At 40.2% G+C, this 17648-nt stretch overlaps 1 protein-coding gene across 1 annotated transcript; it reads left to right on the plus strand.

Annotated features, from left to right (window-relative positions):
- The first annotated feature begins 10510 nt into the window (after nucleotides 1-10510).
- Nucleotides 10511-15530, plus strand: AWAT1 (acyl-CoA wax alcohol acyltransferase 1). The gene is made up of 7 exons (XM_016132613.1): nucleotides 10511-10621; nucleotides 11550-11657; nucleotides 11915-11985; nucleotides 12841-13045; nucleotides 13722-13893; nucleotides 14958-15157; nucleotides 15376-15530. Exons 1-7 carry the CDS (start codon nucleotides 10546-10548, stop codon nucleotides 15528-15530), a joined length of 987 nt encoding a protein of 328 aa, XP_015988099.1. The 5' UTR covers nucleotides 10511-10545.
- The last annotated feature ends 2118 nt before the right edge of the window (nucleotides 15531-17648 follow it).

Here is a 17648-nt window from a genome sequence, read left to right on the forward strand (position 1 = left end):
AATACTTTGATGCTTGAAAGGACACTAACAAGAAAATGAAAAGACAACCCACAAACTAGGAAAAATTTGAAAATTTTAAGAGTCTGATAAAAGTTTAATATCCAGAAAATATAAAGAACACTTACAACTCAATGACAAAAAGACAATTCAATGAAAAATGGGCAAAGGCTGAGTAGTCTTTCATTGTATATGTAGATGCATACCATATCTTTATCCATTCATCAGTCAATGGTCATTTAGTTTTTTTCCATATTTGGCTATTGTAAATAATGCTGCAATGAACATAGGGGTGCACATATCTTTACAAATTAGTCTTTTCATATTCTTTGGATAAATACCCAGAAGTGGAATATTTGGATCATATGGTAGTTCTATTTTTAATTTTTTGAGGAACCTTCATTCTGTTTGCTATAGTGGCTGTATTCATTTACATTCTCATTAACATTATATGAAGATTCCCTTTTTTCCACATTCTCTCTGACACTTATTGTTTCTTGTCTTTTTTAAAGAATAGTTGATACACAATATTACATTATTATATCAATTCAGGTGTCCACTATAGTGTTTTGACATTGTCATACCTTACAATATGATCATCTCACTATTTCTAATAATCATCTATCTTTTTCATGATAGCTTTTGTAACATGCGAGGTGATGTCTCATTGTGGTTTTGATTTGCATTTCCCTAATGATTAGTGATGTTGAACACCTTTGAATACCATCTGTTTATCTTTGGAAAAATGTCTATTCAGACCCTCTGTCCACTTTTTAATTTGGTGTTTTTTTGTTATTGAGTTGTACAAGTTCTTTAGATATTTTGGATGTTAACTCCTTATCTGATGTATTATTAACAAATATATTTTCCCATTTGGTAGGTTAGCTTTTTGTTTTGTTAATGGCTTCTTTTGCTGTGCAGAAGCTTTTTCATTTGATGTAGTTTCATTTGTTTATTTTTGCTTTTAAGATGTGACACACACAATGGAATACTACTCAGCCATAGAAAAGATGAAATCTTGCCATTTACAATAACATGGACAGACCTTGAAAGTATTATGATAAATAAAGTCAGAAAGAAAAATACAAACACTGTATGATTTCATTCACAAGTGGAATACAAAAAAAATCATGAACAAACAACAAAAATATAAAAACAACTTTACGGAGGCAGACAAAAGCCTGGAGGTTATTAGAGGGGAAAGGAGTAGAGGGAGGGTGAAATGGGTAAAGGAGTCAACTGTAGGGTGACAGGTGAAAACTAGACTTTTGTGCTGAGCACAATATAGTATATGCAGATGTCAAATTATAATGTTGCACGCCTGAAATGCATATAAAGTTATAAACCAATGTTATGTCTATAAAAAAAGGGGGCAAAAGATTTGAATAGACCTATCCATCCTTATAAAATATACAAATGAAAAGGTGCTCAAAATCGTTAACCATTAGAGGAGTGAAAATTAAAACCACAGTAAGTACCATTTTGCACCCACTAGGATGACTGTAATAAAAAAACAAAAAACAATAACAAGTATTGATGAGGATACGGAAAAATTGGACCCCTTAGACATTAGTGATGGAAACGTAAAATGGTTCAGCCCCATCGGAAAACAGGTTGGCAGTTTCTCAAAAAGTTAAACCTAGAGTTATCATATGACCCAGCAATTCCACTCCTAAATATATATCCAAAGAATTTAAAACACATGGTCACACAAAAATATGTACACTGATGATCACGGCACAATTATTTATAATAGCAAAAATGTGGAAACAACCCAAAGGTTGATTGACTGATATATGGATAAAACAAATGTGCTGTTTCCATACAATGGAATATTATTCAACTCTAAAAGGAATGACATACTAATACATGTCACAAGATGGATGAACCTTGCAAACGTTATACTAAGAAGTTAAACAGAGAAGGACCAATATTGTGTGTTCTCACTTATGAGTGGAATCTTTTTTTTCCCTGTCTTTTGTTACAGGGTTTGTTTTATTATTTTTTCTTTTATTTTTTAAATTTATTTATTTTTTAATTGAAGAAATGACTCAAAATTTTTCCCCATCTACCTCCCTCCTTCCCCCTCCCCTCTGGTAACCACTAGTCCATTGACCATGTCCATGAGTCTCTGTTTGTCCTGTTCCTTTACTGCTTTTAGGTTTATATCCCACATATAAGTGATATCATGTGATTCTCAACTTTTTCTGTCTGGTTTATTTCGCTTAGTATGATTATCTCGAGGTCCATCCATGTTGTCTCAAAGAGCAGTATTTCATCTCTTCTTATGACCGGAGTGTAGAATCTAAAGAACAAAATAAACGGACAAAATAGAAACCAACTCATAGATACAGAGAACGAACTGATGGTTGCCAAATGGGAAGGGAGTTAAGAGGTGGGTGAAAAAGGTGACAAGATTAAAAGATGCAAATTTGCAGTTATGAAATAGTCACAAGGCTGAGAAGTAGAGCACACGAATATAGTCAATAATATTGTAACAGCTCTGTATAGTGTCAGGTGGTGACTAGATTTATTGGGGAATCACTTTATAACTTAGATAAATGTCTTACCACTATTCTGTACACCTGAAACTAGTATAAAGTAATATTGAATGTCAACTATAATTGAAAAATAAGGGGAAAAATATGAGTGATTAAGTTTCTCTGAGTTTTAGCCAGTATTTTGCATTGTCACTTTTTTATTTTAGTGATTCTCATACATGTATAGCGATACCTCATTGAAGTTTGAATTTGCATTTTTGTTTTGGGTCAGTCTCAGCCTATCCATAGCAATACTACCAGTTAGAAATGCCTGGGGGCACTGACCTGGGCCCATTCTACTCTAGTATGCCTCCAGAGACATTTGCCCCATTAAAGCCAGTTATGGCTGGACCAGCTTTTGTGGTTCTTATTATAATTGGATGATACACCTCAGTAACAGAAAATAGGGAACTTCGAAAAAACAAGGTTTATTACTCACAGGTCCTGAGGATACATGGCATGTCAGGGGCCACATAGCAAGGTCACAGGAAGAGAGAGAGATCATGCGGACCTGGGATTCTATGCTTATTGGGATGAAGGGTGGGGTACCTAGTGTTTCACCAGTTCATGCTTTATTGGTGAATTTAAAACTTAAGAGTAGAAAATAAAGCATGGGAAAGGAAAAGTAGGGTCACTCAAAAGGTCAGTTATCTAGGTCACCCAGGGATTTCTAAAAGGGGAACCTAATGGGCTGAGTAGCCTGACTTTCTGATTGTGTAGCTGGCAATATGTTTACTTAAGATGGGCATCTTTAAAATGAATGTTTTGGCAATCAAAAGCTCAATATCAGGCATTTATACAACAATTTTTCTAACAGCTAACAACATTGTACATCTTTCCATATGCTTATTGACTGTTTATAAACCCTCTTCAGCAAAATAGCTCATATCTTCTGCCCATTTTCTAATTTGATTGATTAGATTGTTTTACTGTTGAAGGTTCTTTATGTAGTTTAGATTCTAGTCTTTTGGTGGATATATGGTTTGCAGATGCTTTCTCTCAGTCTATAGCTTGTCTTTTATCCTTTGAACAGGGTCTTTTGAAGAAAAAAATGTTTTTAGTTTTGGTGAAATCCAATTTATAACATTTTTCTTTTGTTAATGTATCAGTTTACTATTGCAACTATAACAAATTACCACAAACTTAGTAGTGGCTTACTACAACTAATTTATTATCTTACAGTTCTGGAAATCGGATGTCTAAAAATGGGTCTGACTGGATTAAAATCAATGTGTTGGCCAGGTTGTGTTCCTTCTGGTGGAGAAAACACATTCCTTGCCTTTTCCTGATTTTAGAAGCTGTCCACATTCCTTGGTTCATGACCCTCTTTCAGCAAAAGGATCAGTCCAACCTCTGCTTCTATTGTCATATTTCCTCTGACTCTTACTTTTTCACCTCCCTCTTTTAAGAGCCATTGTGATTACATTAGGCTCGCATGTATTTTTCAGGATAACCTCCTCATCTCTTAATAACATCTGCAAAGTCCCTTTAGCCATGTAAGGTACAAATTCACAAGTTATAGGGATTAGGATGTGGACATTTCCGGGCAGGCACTATCAAAGGAAACCCACATTTTCAGGGCCTCCACAACAGAAACCACTGTTGTAGCCACCAGTCCCCGATAGACACATGGACCACAGAAACCAGTGAGTTATAGGAAACACACTCTTTATTCAGCCAGCTGGGTCTGCCAGGGGTACGCAGACCCCAAATGAAGCAGCCCCGAAATGTAGAGGTACAGGGTTTTTAAGCCCAAAATCCCGTTCTTCATTCCGTCTCAACACAAAAGACAAGCAGTGTCTGGGAGATGCCTCACTCCTTATCCTCTAGATCTCTCACACCATATGACATATACAGATCATTATAGCATGTCCTGTTTGTAGAGGATTAGCAGTTCAACAAATGTGTCCGGCTGAATTGCCTCGGGTTACTCAGTACTTTCAAGCTATGACGACACTATTTCAAGCTTTCACTATTTTAACAAATGTGGATGACATTCTTACTATGTGACAGGCACCATTCTAGATGCTGAGATTATAGCATTGAATAAAACAAAGCCCCTGCCCTCAGATAATTTATATTCTAGTTGGGGGAGGTAGATTCTCAAGCAAGCAAGCATACCATCAAATACTGATAAGTGCCATGAAGAAAAATAAAGCCAATAAGGATCAGTGTGTGAAGTTCTATTTTAGCTTGGGTGGTGAGGGAGACCTTCCTTGGAAAGGTGTCACTTGAACAGAGGTCTGAATGAAGTGAGGCAGCCAGTCATATTAACATTGGGGGTAGATCAGTTCTAGCAGAGGGACCAGCAGGGGAAAAAAAGCCTGAGAGGGAATCTACTTGGCAGATTCTGGGAACAACAAGGTTGCCTGGGAACTAGTTGGAATGGTATGAACAGGTGGACAACGGAAGAGGTGAGAGAGGTAGACAAAGGTCAGATTAAGTAGGACTTCATAAACCAATGTGATTGATGTCTTTGGATTTTCTGCTAAGTGAGATGAGGAGTTGTTGGAAGGTTTAAAAAATTTTTTTATAAAAAATTTTGTACTCAAAACTAGAGAGAATAGTATAATGAAACTCCATCAACTTTTGACCTAGTTTCAACAATTTTCGAGATACTGATGTTTGCTTCATCTGTTCCAACTTTTCCTTTTTTAGCTGAAGTATTTAAAAGTAATTTCACCCTTATGTATCTCGTGTCTAAAAAATATGACCATATTTTTACATAACAATAAAACCTATTATCAGACCTCAACAATTGACTCTAATTCCTTAGTATCATCTAATACTCAGTCCACATTCTAATTTCCCTCATTGTCTTAAAAATGTTTTTTTACAGTTGGTTTATGACATCTCATAAATTATTTTAATCTAGAGAAGTCTTCCCTCTCCCCTCTTCCATTTTTTTCATACCATTGACTTCTTGAAGAAACTAGATTATTATCCTGATGGTGTCTTTTAACTTGTTCCTTTATTCCTCCTATTTCCTGTAAACTGGAAGGTAGCAAGAGGCTCATTTATACTCAGGTACAACTTTCGCACTCATTCTAAGATTGATCCAAGTGTGGGTGGTGATAGCCTGATCTTTTCATTGTGACATTCCACATCGACCTTTCGCTTCATGGTTTTAGCAATGATGATCATTGCATGATACAATTATTTCATCAGAAGCTGTACAATGTTTTTCTATTTCTATAATTAGGCCACACATATTAGTTCACATAATGCGGTATATCAACAAGTCTTACTTTTAACTCTACACTTTCTAACCTGTACCTTCCCTCTCCCTCCTGGTAAGCATTTTTGTTAATTTGGGTGTGTGTGTGTGTGTGTGTGTGTGTGTGTGTGTGTATAAATTTGTAGCCCCTTTCCTGACAAAAAGTTGCATTATTGCATATGCTACTCTTATTATCGTTTTTTACTTAAATATATCCTAGAAATCAGTCCATATCTGGATCTCCAGATCTTTTTCATCATTGAAGGAAGATCTTCCTCATCATCGGTTCTGAGCAGGCTTAGAAAAAGTAGATTTTAAAAGGGCAAATACCAAAGCAAGGGCATTATTAAGAGGCTGCTGCAATAGTCTAAGGAGACATGGTGACAAGCCATCTTGGATCATGTAAGTCAGCCCAACACCATAGGGATAGAGGGGCTTGGGTCCCTGACACCTCACAGTGTCTGACAGAGAGAAATAGATCTTTATTTAAGCTACGTTTTACTTTAGATCTCTGTCATATGTAGTAAACTTACATCCTAACTAATGCAAATCATTCTGGTTCTAACATGCTCTAATTATGACGACTTGGAGGGAATACAATTACTTCTTGTCTTCAGTGTATCAGTCATTTAACCTTGAACAAAGAAGAGGCTAGAGGGTATCCCAGGTAGGGAAAATAGCATGGATGAAGTTCGAGAGGCTGTGTAATTTGCCCTTTATCTCATATGCGATAAAGAGCCCCCGAAAGTGACAATAGGAATTTTCAAAAGATTAAATGTGTAGTAGTACAGAAAGGAAGAGAAACCAGAGAGGAGACCAGAATACGAACCCAGCCTTAGGCCTTGCTTCCACCCAACGGGCAGTCATTGATGACCCAAAAGAACTTATTTCCTTAATGATTTACTATGACTAACCATATTACCACTTCTGAGTCCATTTCCTACTATATTCTCTACTTGTTACTTAACTCCGATACAGCTGCACTGATCTGCTTGCTGTTCCTTGAATACATAAACAAGCATGTTTCTGCCTCAGGACTTTTGTATTTGCTGTTCTCTCTGTCTGGAATGGTTGCTACCCTAGATAGCCACTTGCCTTCCCTGACCGATCTACCTACTTCCCATACTCCTTACCATGGTTTACTTTACTTCACAGAATGTGTCACCACTTGGCATTATATTATATGTTGTTTTTTTGTTGTCTTCCCTCCTTGGAATATAAGCATCATGAGGACAGGGACTTTGTCTAGCTCACTGCTTTAACCCCAACACTTAGAACACTGCATAAAACATAGCTGGCACACAGGAAATATTTGTTGAATGAATGAACGAGATATAAAACAGGTTTCACTGAAGTCCTTCTACTAGTACTTTACTTCAAGGAGTCTTAGCTAAAGAAAACATGAGGTGACAAAGGTAAGGAGGGAAGGGCAAGAATGGAAGACAGCCCTGCAACTAAAAACACAGGGGAAGAAGCTTGTGGAGATGTTTAAGTTTTGTGTAACTAAACCTGCTATTTTTGAATCCCTGTCTTTTTCCCAAAGTTATGAAAAATCTTTAAGAACTTTTAAACTTTTGGAAGAAAATATAGAAAAATATCTTCGTAACCTCAGAGTGGGGAAGAATTTATGAAATTACACGCAAAAAATACAAGGCTTAAAGGAAAGGATTGATAATTCGACCACGCAAAAATTAATAACTTTAAAGAATCTCTTAAGAAAATGAAAAGACAATCAACAAACTAGGAAAAACATAATTCATTGAGCCAGCGTCATTTAGCGCCTACTTTGTGCCAGGCATTGTTAATGGTTCTTAGGATAAACCAGTGAACAAATCAAAACCAAATCCCTGCCCTTGAACACCATTCTATTGAAAATCTGCATGTTGATTCCACAGGCCAGGTACCATTCTAAGGACTTTAGATATATTAATGCTTTTAACCAGAACAGTAACTCTATGAGTTAGGTATTCCACAGATTAGAAAAATGAAGCTTAAAGAGGTTAAGGAAACTAAGATGCAGACCAATGAATTGCCTGAGATTACACAGTTAGTAAAGGGTAGAGCTGGGCTTTGAACCCAGCCCTTTCTTCAGACCCAGTCATCTCCTTGGAGAGAGAAGTCGACCCTTGCTGACCTGGTCACCTGGTCCCTGGACCTTACCCGGGTGAATGGAGGCTTGAGGAAGCACTCCACCTTCTGTACCAGTAAATCCTAAAAACTGCTGGGAGAGAGGAACTGAGCCACTGAAAGGGCTGCAGGTAAGTGAGGATTTCTGATCAGTGACCTTTCACCTAACATTAAAAGACCTAGAAATTCTGCCCAGATAGTGGAAGAGGTATGTCAAAAACTTAATGCTTCCTCCATAAGAGAAGTCTGGTTAAATGAATCATGGCTTATCCATACAATGAAATCCTGCATATAATGTTATAGAAGAAACTTGACATAAAAAATATTCATGATATACTGTTACATGAAAAGGCAGCTCAAAAAAACAGCATAAATAATGTGATTCCATTTTGGTTAATTGTACATAATAACTAATCTTTATTGTGCTTGAACTATGAACATATATATGAGCAAGGCACTGAGTAATTACAGTAATTATCTTCATGGCAAGCCTATAATATAGGTAGGTATTATGCTCATTCTTTTACAGATGAGGAAACTGAGACATAAAGAGGTTAAGTAATTTTCCATAGTTCACTTAAGTGGCAGAGCTGAGATAAAGGCGTAGATATGCTGAACTAAAGAGCCCAAACTCGTCACAGTGACACTATATCTATGTCTATATTTGTACAAAAATGTCAAGAAAGAGAGATACCAGGGTGTTGACAGTTAACAGTGGTTATTTCTGAGTGGTGAGATTATGAGTGATTCTTGTTTCTTTTATGCTTTCCTGAGTAGTCTGAGATTTTTGTGATTTACATGGCTTATTTTTATAATCAGGAAAAACAATAAATCAATTTCCACTTTGAAAAAAGCAAACCAGCCACTGTTTCCAACCGATAGGCAGAAGACAGCTGGGGAATAAAGAAAGGAACTTTATTACAAGGGCTCTGGACATTCCTACATGGCCCAAGCATTGCCAAGAATGACTAAACAGAGAGTGCTTCTACATATTTTTCAAATGCCACAATGTATACCTATAGTCCTTTAGCTTATCATGTATTTATCAATCAATGGATATTAAACATACAACTATTATCATGTGGAAAGACGTGCAATACATTTTAAGCATTAAAATACAAAAGCAAAGGAAGGGATCTGCTGCTAAATGGAAAAAAAATATATGTATGGATCAGGTCTCTGTAGTTTGAGTGTCTTCTCAAAAACTTACCTTTTTTCCAGTGGGTCAAGAGGAAATAGATGGGGGAGAAACTGAAAAAAGCATACATTATTGAAAGTTAACCAACCAAGGATGAGAGAGAATGGACAGGGAGTTGAAGTAGGCACAGAAATTTCTATTATGAACACAGAATGCTAATCTCCCCCTGTATTACCACGGACTAGTCTCAAACCGCAGCCACGGGGATGTCAACACTTACATAGGGCAGAGATACTGCAATACTTGAATATTAACATTTGCTGAAGGGCCAGGCTTGTATCCAATCAGCAGAAACATCTGGAGTATGAAAGGCCCCAGGTGTAGTGGAGGCAAATTATACAGAACTTTCTTTTGTCAAACTGATTCATAGATCATCGCCTGACTTCCCTCCTCTCATTCTTCTGCTCCCCCTTTGTGATGTGTCCCTTGCCCTCTATTTCTATGCAATCTCTTGTCCCCCACTCAAGTACCTAGGACATACTCCTCCATAGGACTCCTGTGATCTCATTACCCATAAGAAACCACCCTGACCACTGACTTCAAACTAAGATACTGAGAGAAAGAGAGAGAGAGAGAGAGAGGAAAGAGAAGGGGAGAGAGAGAGAGAGAGAGAGAGGGAGAGAGAGGGAGAGAGAGAGAGAGAGAGAGAGAGAGAGAGAGAGAGAGAGAGAGAGAGAGAGACTTAAGAGACATAACATCCAAATATCCAAATATAATCAGTGGACCTTCCTTACTCGGATCCTGATTCAAATTAACCAACTATAAAAAGACATTCAACTATGGACTGGATATTAGATGTTATTAGAGAATTATTAATTTTTAAGAGTGATAGTGGTATTGTTATTATGGAAAACTTCATATTTCTGTAGATGCATAGTGAAGTATTTAAGGGTGAAGTTAAATGTCTTAGAATTGCTTAACAATACTCCAAGAAAAAAAAGATAAATGAAACAAGTATGGCAAAATATTAATAGTTTGAAGACGAACAGAAAGACAAACATCATTGTATTCTCTAGTTTTGTGTTTGTTTGGAAATTTTTATAATAAAAACTTCAGAGAGGTGGTCAGCTCCAAACCAGGCTGCCTCAGGCCAACAGTCATTCTCACCTAATGTCAGGTGCTCTGCTCCCCACCAGCCATCTCCCTGAGGTCACAACTCCTGTAATCTCAGAGTTATTTGCAAGGGGTACTTCCCTTCTCTATATCTCTGAGTCACTAGGACTACTTGGTAATCCTTGTCTTTCTCCATCCTGATGTCCCAATAATCTCAGGAGAAGAATGTCAAAGGGAAGATAGGGCAGTCCTTGGTACTCAGAGCCTCCTCCTGCAGTGAGTGGGCAGGATAAGAAGAAAAGAGAGCAGGTGAAAACCCCTTGGTCACTAGTGAGCGAGCTTCCAGAGACTGGTGGCATCTTTGGTTGGAACACGGTTCTAGGATCTTCACCTCTCTCAGGCTCCTGGACATCATGCCTTGTTTCAAGCAGCCTAATCACTTCCAGAGTCTGGTAGTTCTGCAATGGCCCTTGGTCTACCTTGGTTTATGTGAGTACTGATCTAAGAGTGCATGGCAAGAGACCATGGCTGTGGCCAGGTCTGGGGTGAATTTTAAGCTCATGAAAAGTTTTATCTCTGGCCTTTGATCATCTCAGATGGAACTACAGAGTAAAGGCAAGGAGTCTCGAGTTCCATCAGTGCCCTGGAAAAGGAAGAGACAGAGCCCCAGGGAACAGAGAGGACAGGCAAGGAGTATAACAGGGTCATGATAGATATGAGTAGTAGACCTAGCTAATTTCAGCTACTTCCTAACCTTCACTGTTTGGAGAGGGGAAATGAGGCTGAGGGAATTGGCATGATAGGTCCATAATTACAAGTGAGCATGGGGAGTGGAACAGAGGAAGCACTGGCATCAGACTTGAAGAAGTATAGCCTATGTTTGAACCATAGAGTTTTCCCTTTGGGAGGTAAGGTGGTAGCATGAGGGAGACAAAGATAATGGAAGCAACGGTAAAGTGCAAGAGGATTCGAATGGTAGATAGGAAATAGAAGAGGAATGCAGATGCTGTGTGCATGGGGTCTGTGGATATATGGACAGTATATGGGCAAGGGAGGGTGGTCTACTGGCTTAACAAGAGTTCAGGGAGGGAGACCAGAGGGACAAGATGATAGATGAATGGAAGTGGAGGGAGAAGCTGGTAGCAGGTAGGCAGCAGGAGTAGAGGGATGTTGGGTGGGCAGGGAGGCAGGCGGACAGGGATAACAGGTAAGCAGAGAACTAGGGCTGGTGTGTGGTAGATGATAGACGAAATGTTGGAAGGACAAATAGACATAGATGGTGGATGGAAAGGAGCTGAATTATGCAGAATGTCAGGACCAGAGAGAGGCTTGAGTAGTTCGGAGGGCTACTAATGGGGCTGTACACAGTCGAGTTCTACTGGTACCACAAACTTGGTCTGATCTGCTCCCTCATCAGTTTGGATTGTGCAGCCATTGTTCATTTGCCTGCTGTTTACATCTTTGTGGCCTCTACCAGCCCTTTACTTTGTCTGGTTTTTCCTGGACTGGAAGACGCCGGAACAAGGTAAGACTCATGAACCTAAACAGAACAGGACCTAATGATGTTCAGTCTTAACCTGTAGCTAGGGATTCCCACTCACCGTGCCACAGGCTTCTCACCCAATTTCTCAGAGCCACAGGAGCTGGGCCAGCCAGGACTGTCCTTTCCCATCTCTCTAGCACAGCCATGATTCCTCCATGCTGCTAGGGAAGCCTTGGGTGAGTGGGAGGAGTGGGCTTGGCACACACAGACATGATCCCCTACTAACATTTCTGTCTCAGGTGGCAGGCGTTCCGCCTGGGTAAGGAACTGGTGTATCTGGACCCACATGAGGGACTATTTCCCTATCAAGGCAAGTGACTCTTCCTTAGTATCCCTCACAGTTCCCCAAATACTAGGCATTTATGCCAAATAACTAAGGGTGTCTATAAGGAAAATGAGCATCTTGGAGAAGTCTCAGCGCAGACTAGATACACTTCAGAATCCGACATTGCTACTGGGCACTTGTTACTCTGCTAGGACAATTTGGATGCCCTTCGCATGACCTGCCAGATGCCATAGGCAGAAATGCAAATACAGTTCAGTTCAGTTTAACAAACACTGAAAGCCTACTCTGTGCCACGTGTTTGGGATACAGAGAAGTGAGTAGCATACCACCCTCTGCCATCAAGGAGCTCACATCTAAAGGGGAGGACTGACAACTATTTATGGTTTGGTTCAAGGTATACAGTCAGTTCAGATGGGGGTAAGGAAAATTTTCACAGACATGGTGATATCTAAGCAGGCTTTTCAAAGTTCAATAAAAGTTCCTTAGGTGGGCACTGGAAGGCGGTGGGGAGAAGTACCAGGAAGAGATTGTAGAAATGTACTGCTGTGCTGCTCCTATGAACACACTTTGGAGTTGATAACAAACACTGCCCTGATTTTTAGAGCAGAGGCAGAGCTTGCTAACCTTTTTGACCCAACGGTACTCCTAGAAAATGATACCATGCCATAAATAGTCAAGAGGCCCAGCAGTTCAGCTGCTCCAGATCCTACCCAATTTCCCAGGGCTGAGACTGTTACCTCAGCCCATAGAAACACACTCATGGCCTATATGTTGAAAAGCTCTGCTTTAGAGAGCACCCTGACTCATGACGTGTCTTCAGCCTTGCTTCGCCATGTGATCTCATTTCACCGCCTCTGTCCTTTCTCTCCATGGCTGCAGATCCTGAAGACTAAGGACCTGTCACCTGAGCAAAATTACCTCATGGGAGTTCACCCCCATGGACTCTTGACCTTTGGCGCCTTCTGCAACTTCTGTACTGAGGCCACAGGCTTCTCAAAGATCTTCCCAGGAATCACTCCCCACTTGGCCACACTGTCCTGGTTCTTCAAGATCCCCTTGATTAGGGACTACATCATGGCCAAAGGTGCTTCTAACCACACTTACTGCAGCTTCTGGCCCATTCTTCTGCTTGGAGATACACCTTTTTAAGCCCTGTCCTCTACCTCTCAACCCCCTCTCACCCTCCCCTCCCCTGTTCTGGAGCCAAACTGCCTAGATTTGAATTCCAACTCAGTCACTTACTCTGTGGTCTTACCACAAGCTACTGAACCTCTATTGGTCTCAGTTTCCTCATCTGTAAATTTGTGCCACTGCTGCTAATAGTGTGACCTCAGATGTGGCTGATGATAAAATGAGGTAATACAAGTCAACAATTCAATATAATGCCTGCCACAGAGTATGTGCTCAATAAATAATAGCTGGTGCTATTAATAGCAATAAAGGAAAAGAAAGGGGTAGAATTATAGTTGGTATTCAGAAAGTCCTTCTGGTTATCCCACTGAAAACCTTCCTAATCTAGTTTTGACCCATTGCCTACTGCAAAGTGGAAATATTGCCTCAGAGTGTAACATGTTGTATTTGCCCACAACCTTCTCTTCTCCGCACAATCTGTCCTATCTCATTGACTCTCCTCCTGGGACCCATGAGGACAGAGGGCACACAAACCAGCTAGTGAGGAGTAGAGTAGAGGGTGTTCCCTGCTAGCCTTTTCTCCTGTCCTGATCACTTTGTTCCTGTTTCTCTTCCTTGCTTCTCTTCAGGTGTGTGCTCTGTGAATAAGCCAGCCATTGACTACCTGCTGAGCCATGGCACTGGCAACCTTGTGGGCATTGTAGTGGGAGGGGTATCAGAGGCCCTGAAAAGTGTGCCCAACACCACCACCCTCCTCCTCCGGAAGCACAAGGGATTTGTGCGCCTAGCCCTCCAACGTGGGTAGGTATTCCTCCTGGGACAGAGGTGGGTGGCCTTCTCTAAGAGGCATGACCTAATAGGCCATGCCAATATGAATCAGACATAAGGATTCCCCTCATGGAACTTACTAGTGAGTAAGGGAGCTGGCCACAGGATTTCAAAAAGGTTTAGGTTATATACCCATTCTGGGCCAGCTGGACCAGTTCCCAGCAAGCCAAACCAGAAACCAAGATTCATGGGGAATTGGCTAGAGCTGCAAAGTGTAGAGATAACTCCTACATTATCTCTATCAACATCAATATCTACATCCGACTGTTAACACTAAGTGCAAGGGGCAGTACAATATGCTCAGTATGCAGTAGGATCTGGAGACCGGGGCCTGATGGAAAATCCTGGTTCCATGACTTACTGTGCCCAAATGTTCTGCCCTTTAGAATGGTTACTCAACTATTCTAAACCTTCGTGTTTTAATCTTTATGATGTGGCTACTAATAGTTGTACCTACTTGGTAGCGTTATTGTGGGGTTTAAATGAATTCATGTACATAAAACACCCACCATGTGACTGACACACAGTAAGCAATAGATAAATGTTAGCCACTCTAACTCAGGAGTACAAGGCTGAAGCTGTTGGGTGCCCCATCAGGTAAGCCAGTCTGCTCACTGGACACAGGGACAATTGTCCTACTGCAGACTCAGAGAAGACAGTATTTCTTCTAAGGACCTTGCTCGAGGGGCCTTTTCATCAGTTTGGAGCAAACACAGGGTCAGCTATTCCCCTCCCTGACACCCGCTGGAAGATTTTTTTATATATGATGTGGGTTTCTGGGAACCTCTGCCCAAACTCATCTTCCTTCTCTGAACCCCCATATTTTGCCCTGTGATCCTGACCCAGAGACAGCACTGTCACTGACCTTGAAAATTTCAGGACAAGAGACAATACATCATGAAGCCCTCTTTAGTGTAAGAAGAAATACTTGATGCCAAAGGGATTTCATAATAGATGGGAACCTGGCCATGAACAAATGTTCTTCCTGGGTTGTTCCCACTCCAGATTTTGTTTGAGAAATTGGGGTTTTCCTACAGGGTTCATCTGGTCCCCACCTTCACTTTCGGAGAAACCGAGGTATATGATCAGGTGGTGTTCCATAAAGACAGCTGGATGTATAAGTTCCAGAGCTACTTCCGCCGCACAGTTGGTTTCTATTTTTGTATATTCTATGGACGAGGCTTCAGCAGAGACTCTATTGGGCTTCTGCCGTATCCGCTACCTATCATCACTGTGGGTGAGTGCTGCTCTCAGCCCCAAGGCCACCTCAGCTCTTGCTCAACCTCCATATCTGCCCTCCCTGCCCCACCACCACCAAAGAAGGGGATAGCAAGAGGGGGAGAAGCTAGGAGTTAATTTGGGATGCCGGAGGAGCAGGCCCAGGAAAGAGGAGGAGGTTAAAGGAAGAGGAGATTCTAACACTTGCCCTTTCTCTTTTCCTGTCTCTTCTGGCAGTCGGGGAGCCTCTGCCACTGCCCAAAATGGAAAATCCAAGCCGGGAGATGGTAGAAAAATACCACACACTCTATATGGATGCTCTGTCCAAACTGTTTGACCAGCATAAGACCCAGTATGGCTACTCAGAGACCCAAAAGCTGGTTTTCTTGTGACTGAAGTGGCTGCATGCTCAAGAGCAAGTACCTCGGAGAGGTGACTCATTGCTGCTAACCCAAAGAGGGACAGGGAGATGAGGGGCTATGTGTGGTAGCGGAGGGCACTAGGGACTCCTTCCCTGCCCAGAGCCCTTGCACTTCCTGGTCCTGAGGAGCTGCACTCACTCATTCCTCTGCCAGAGACATCCTGAGGCCCCCAGACAAAGGTGTGCTCCCTCCCCATTCCCTACTGGCTTTCCCCTCAGAACCCAAACACCCAGGTCCTACAGGACTCAAATGACGGTCAAACAGCCTGACTTTGTTGTTGCTGTCTTAATGCATTTTTAAAAGCAAGACATATTTTGCATACCATAAATTTAACTTGTTTAAAGTATAAAATTCAGTAATTAGTATTCAGAGTTGTGCAACCACTACCACTATTTAATTTTTGCATTTTTCGTGACCCCTGAAAAAGAAACCCAGTTCACATTACCAGTCATTCCCCATTCCTCATTCCCCCATCTCCCCACTAATCCACTTTCTGTCTCTTCAGATTTGCCAATTCTGGGCATTTCATGGAAATGGAATTACACAATATGTAGTCTTTTATAACTGGCTTTTTTTCTGTTATAATAACATTTTCCAGGTCCATCCATGTTGTACCATGTGTCAATGTTTCATTTTTTTTAATGGCTGAATAAAATTTCATCGTACATACACACAAATTTTATTTATTCACCAGTTGAGGGACTTTTGGGTTGTTTCCACTTTTGAGCTATTACGATGAATGTTCTTATAAATGTTCACGTACAGCTTTTTGTGTGGTAATCTGCTGTGTCCAAATACAAAGGCTTACCTTACGTCCACATCACTAAGCTAACAAGCATACCTTTCGGATAGATCAAAGGCATCTTACTCAGGATGACTTTTCAGTTGGCAGAGGTATTCTACATAGGTCGCTTTGTCCTCATGATGGTCCTCTAACACTATAATCCCAAGGTATTTTCTACCTTTCTGAGTGTGTACTATGGGGAATCCACTTTATATCTCTGTTTTAAAGGCTTACTAAGTTTTGTTTAAAAGATTTTCTTAAAGCTATATTGAGAATTTTAAAAGAGTAAATAAAAACACAGATGTCTCTTCTTTCACAAGGCAATCAACAAAAGACTCACTTAAAAACACGACAATGGACCAAAAGTTAAAAGATCATTTAGAAACTCATACAATTCAATAGCTAATAATAATAACAACAACAGCAACAAAAACAACAACAACAACTTAATTTAAAATCAGGGCAGAGGACCTGAATAGACATATCTCCAAAGAAAACATATAATTGGCCAACAGGTACATGAAAATATGCTCAATGTCATAAATTATCAGAGAAATGCAAATTAAAACCACAATGAGATATTACCACATACCTGTTAGAATGGATATTATCAAAAAGACAAGAGATAAGTGTTGGTGAGGATGTAGAGAAAAGAGCACGCTTGTTCACTGCTGGTGGGAATGTAAATTGGTGCAGCCACTATGGAAAAGAGTATGGAGGGTCCTCAAAAAGTTAAAAATAGAACTACTTATGACTCAGCTGTCCAACATCTGGGTATATATCTGAAGGAAATGAGAGATTTCTGCACCCCTATGTTCACTGCAGCATTATTCACAATAGCCAAGACATGAAAACAACCTAAGTGCCCATTGATAGATGAGTGGATGTAAAATAAGTCAAAGACAAAAGCTGTATGATCTCACTTATATGTGGAATCAAAAAAAAAAGCCAAACTCATAAAAACAGAGTATAGAATGGTGGTTGCCAGAGGCCAAGGAGTGGGGAAAGTAAGGAGATATTGGTCAAAGGGGACAAACTGCCAGTGACAAGATGAATATCTTCTGGGTATCTAATGTACACTGTGGTGATTACAATGAATAATTATTATATACTTGCAAATTGCTAAGAGAGTAGATCTTAAATGTCCTTACCACAAAAAAAGTTGTAATTATGTGAGGTGATGGATGTGTTAACTAACCTGATTGTGGTCATTTTGCAATATATAAGTGTATCAAATTGATATGTTAGATATGTTATACACCTTAAACTTACACCATGTCTTATGTAAATTATATCTCAATAAA

Source organism: Rousettus aegyptiacus, unplaced genomic scaffold (assembly GCF_014176215.1).
Source record: "Rousettus aegyptiacus isolate mRouAeg1 unplaced genomic scaffold, mRouAeg1.p scaffold_m13_p_9, whole genome shotgun sequence".
In the NCBI taxonomy this organism is placed as follows: domain Eukaryota; kingdom Metazoa; phylum Chordata; class Mammalia; order Chiroptera; family Pteropodidae; genus Rousettus; species Rousettus aegyptiacus.

Excerpts from the sequence above, each read along its gene's own strand:
- AWAT1 (XM_016132613.1), top strand. The coding sequence starts at position 10,546 with ATGCCTTGTTTCAAGCAGCCTAATCACTTCCAGAGTCTGGTAGTTCTG. Across the intron at positions 11,986-12,840 it reads GGGACTATTTCCCTATCAAG|ATCCTGAAGACTAAGGACCT; the intron begins GCAAGTGACTCT and ends CCATGGCTGCAG. Across the intron at positions 13,894-14,957 it reads CGCCTAGCCCTCCAACGTGG|GGTTCATCTGGTCCCCACCT; the intron begins GTAGGTATTCCT and ends GTTTTCCTACAG.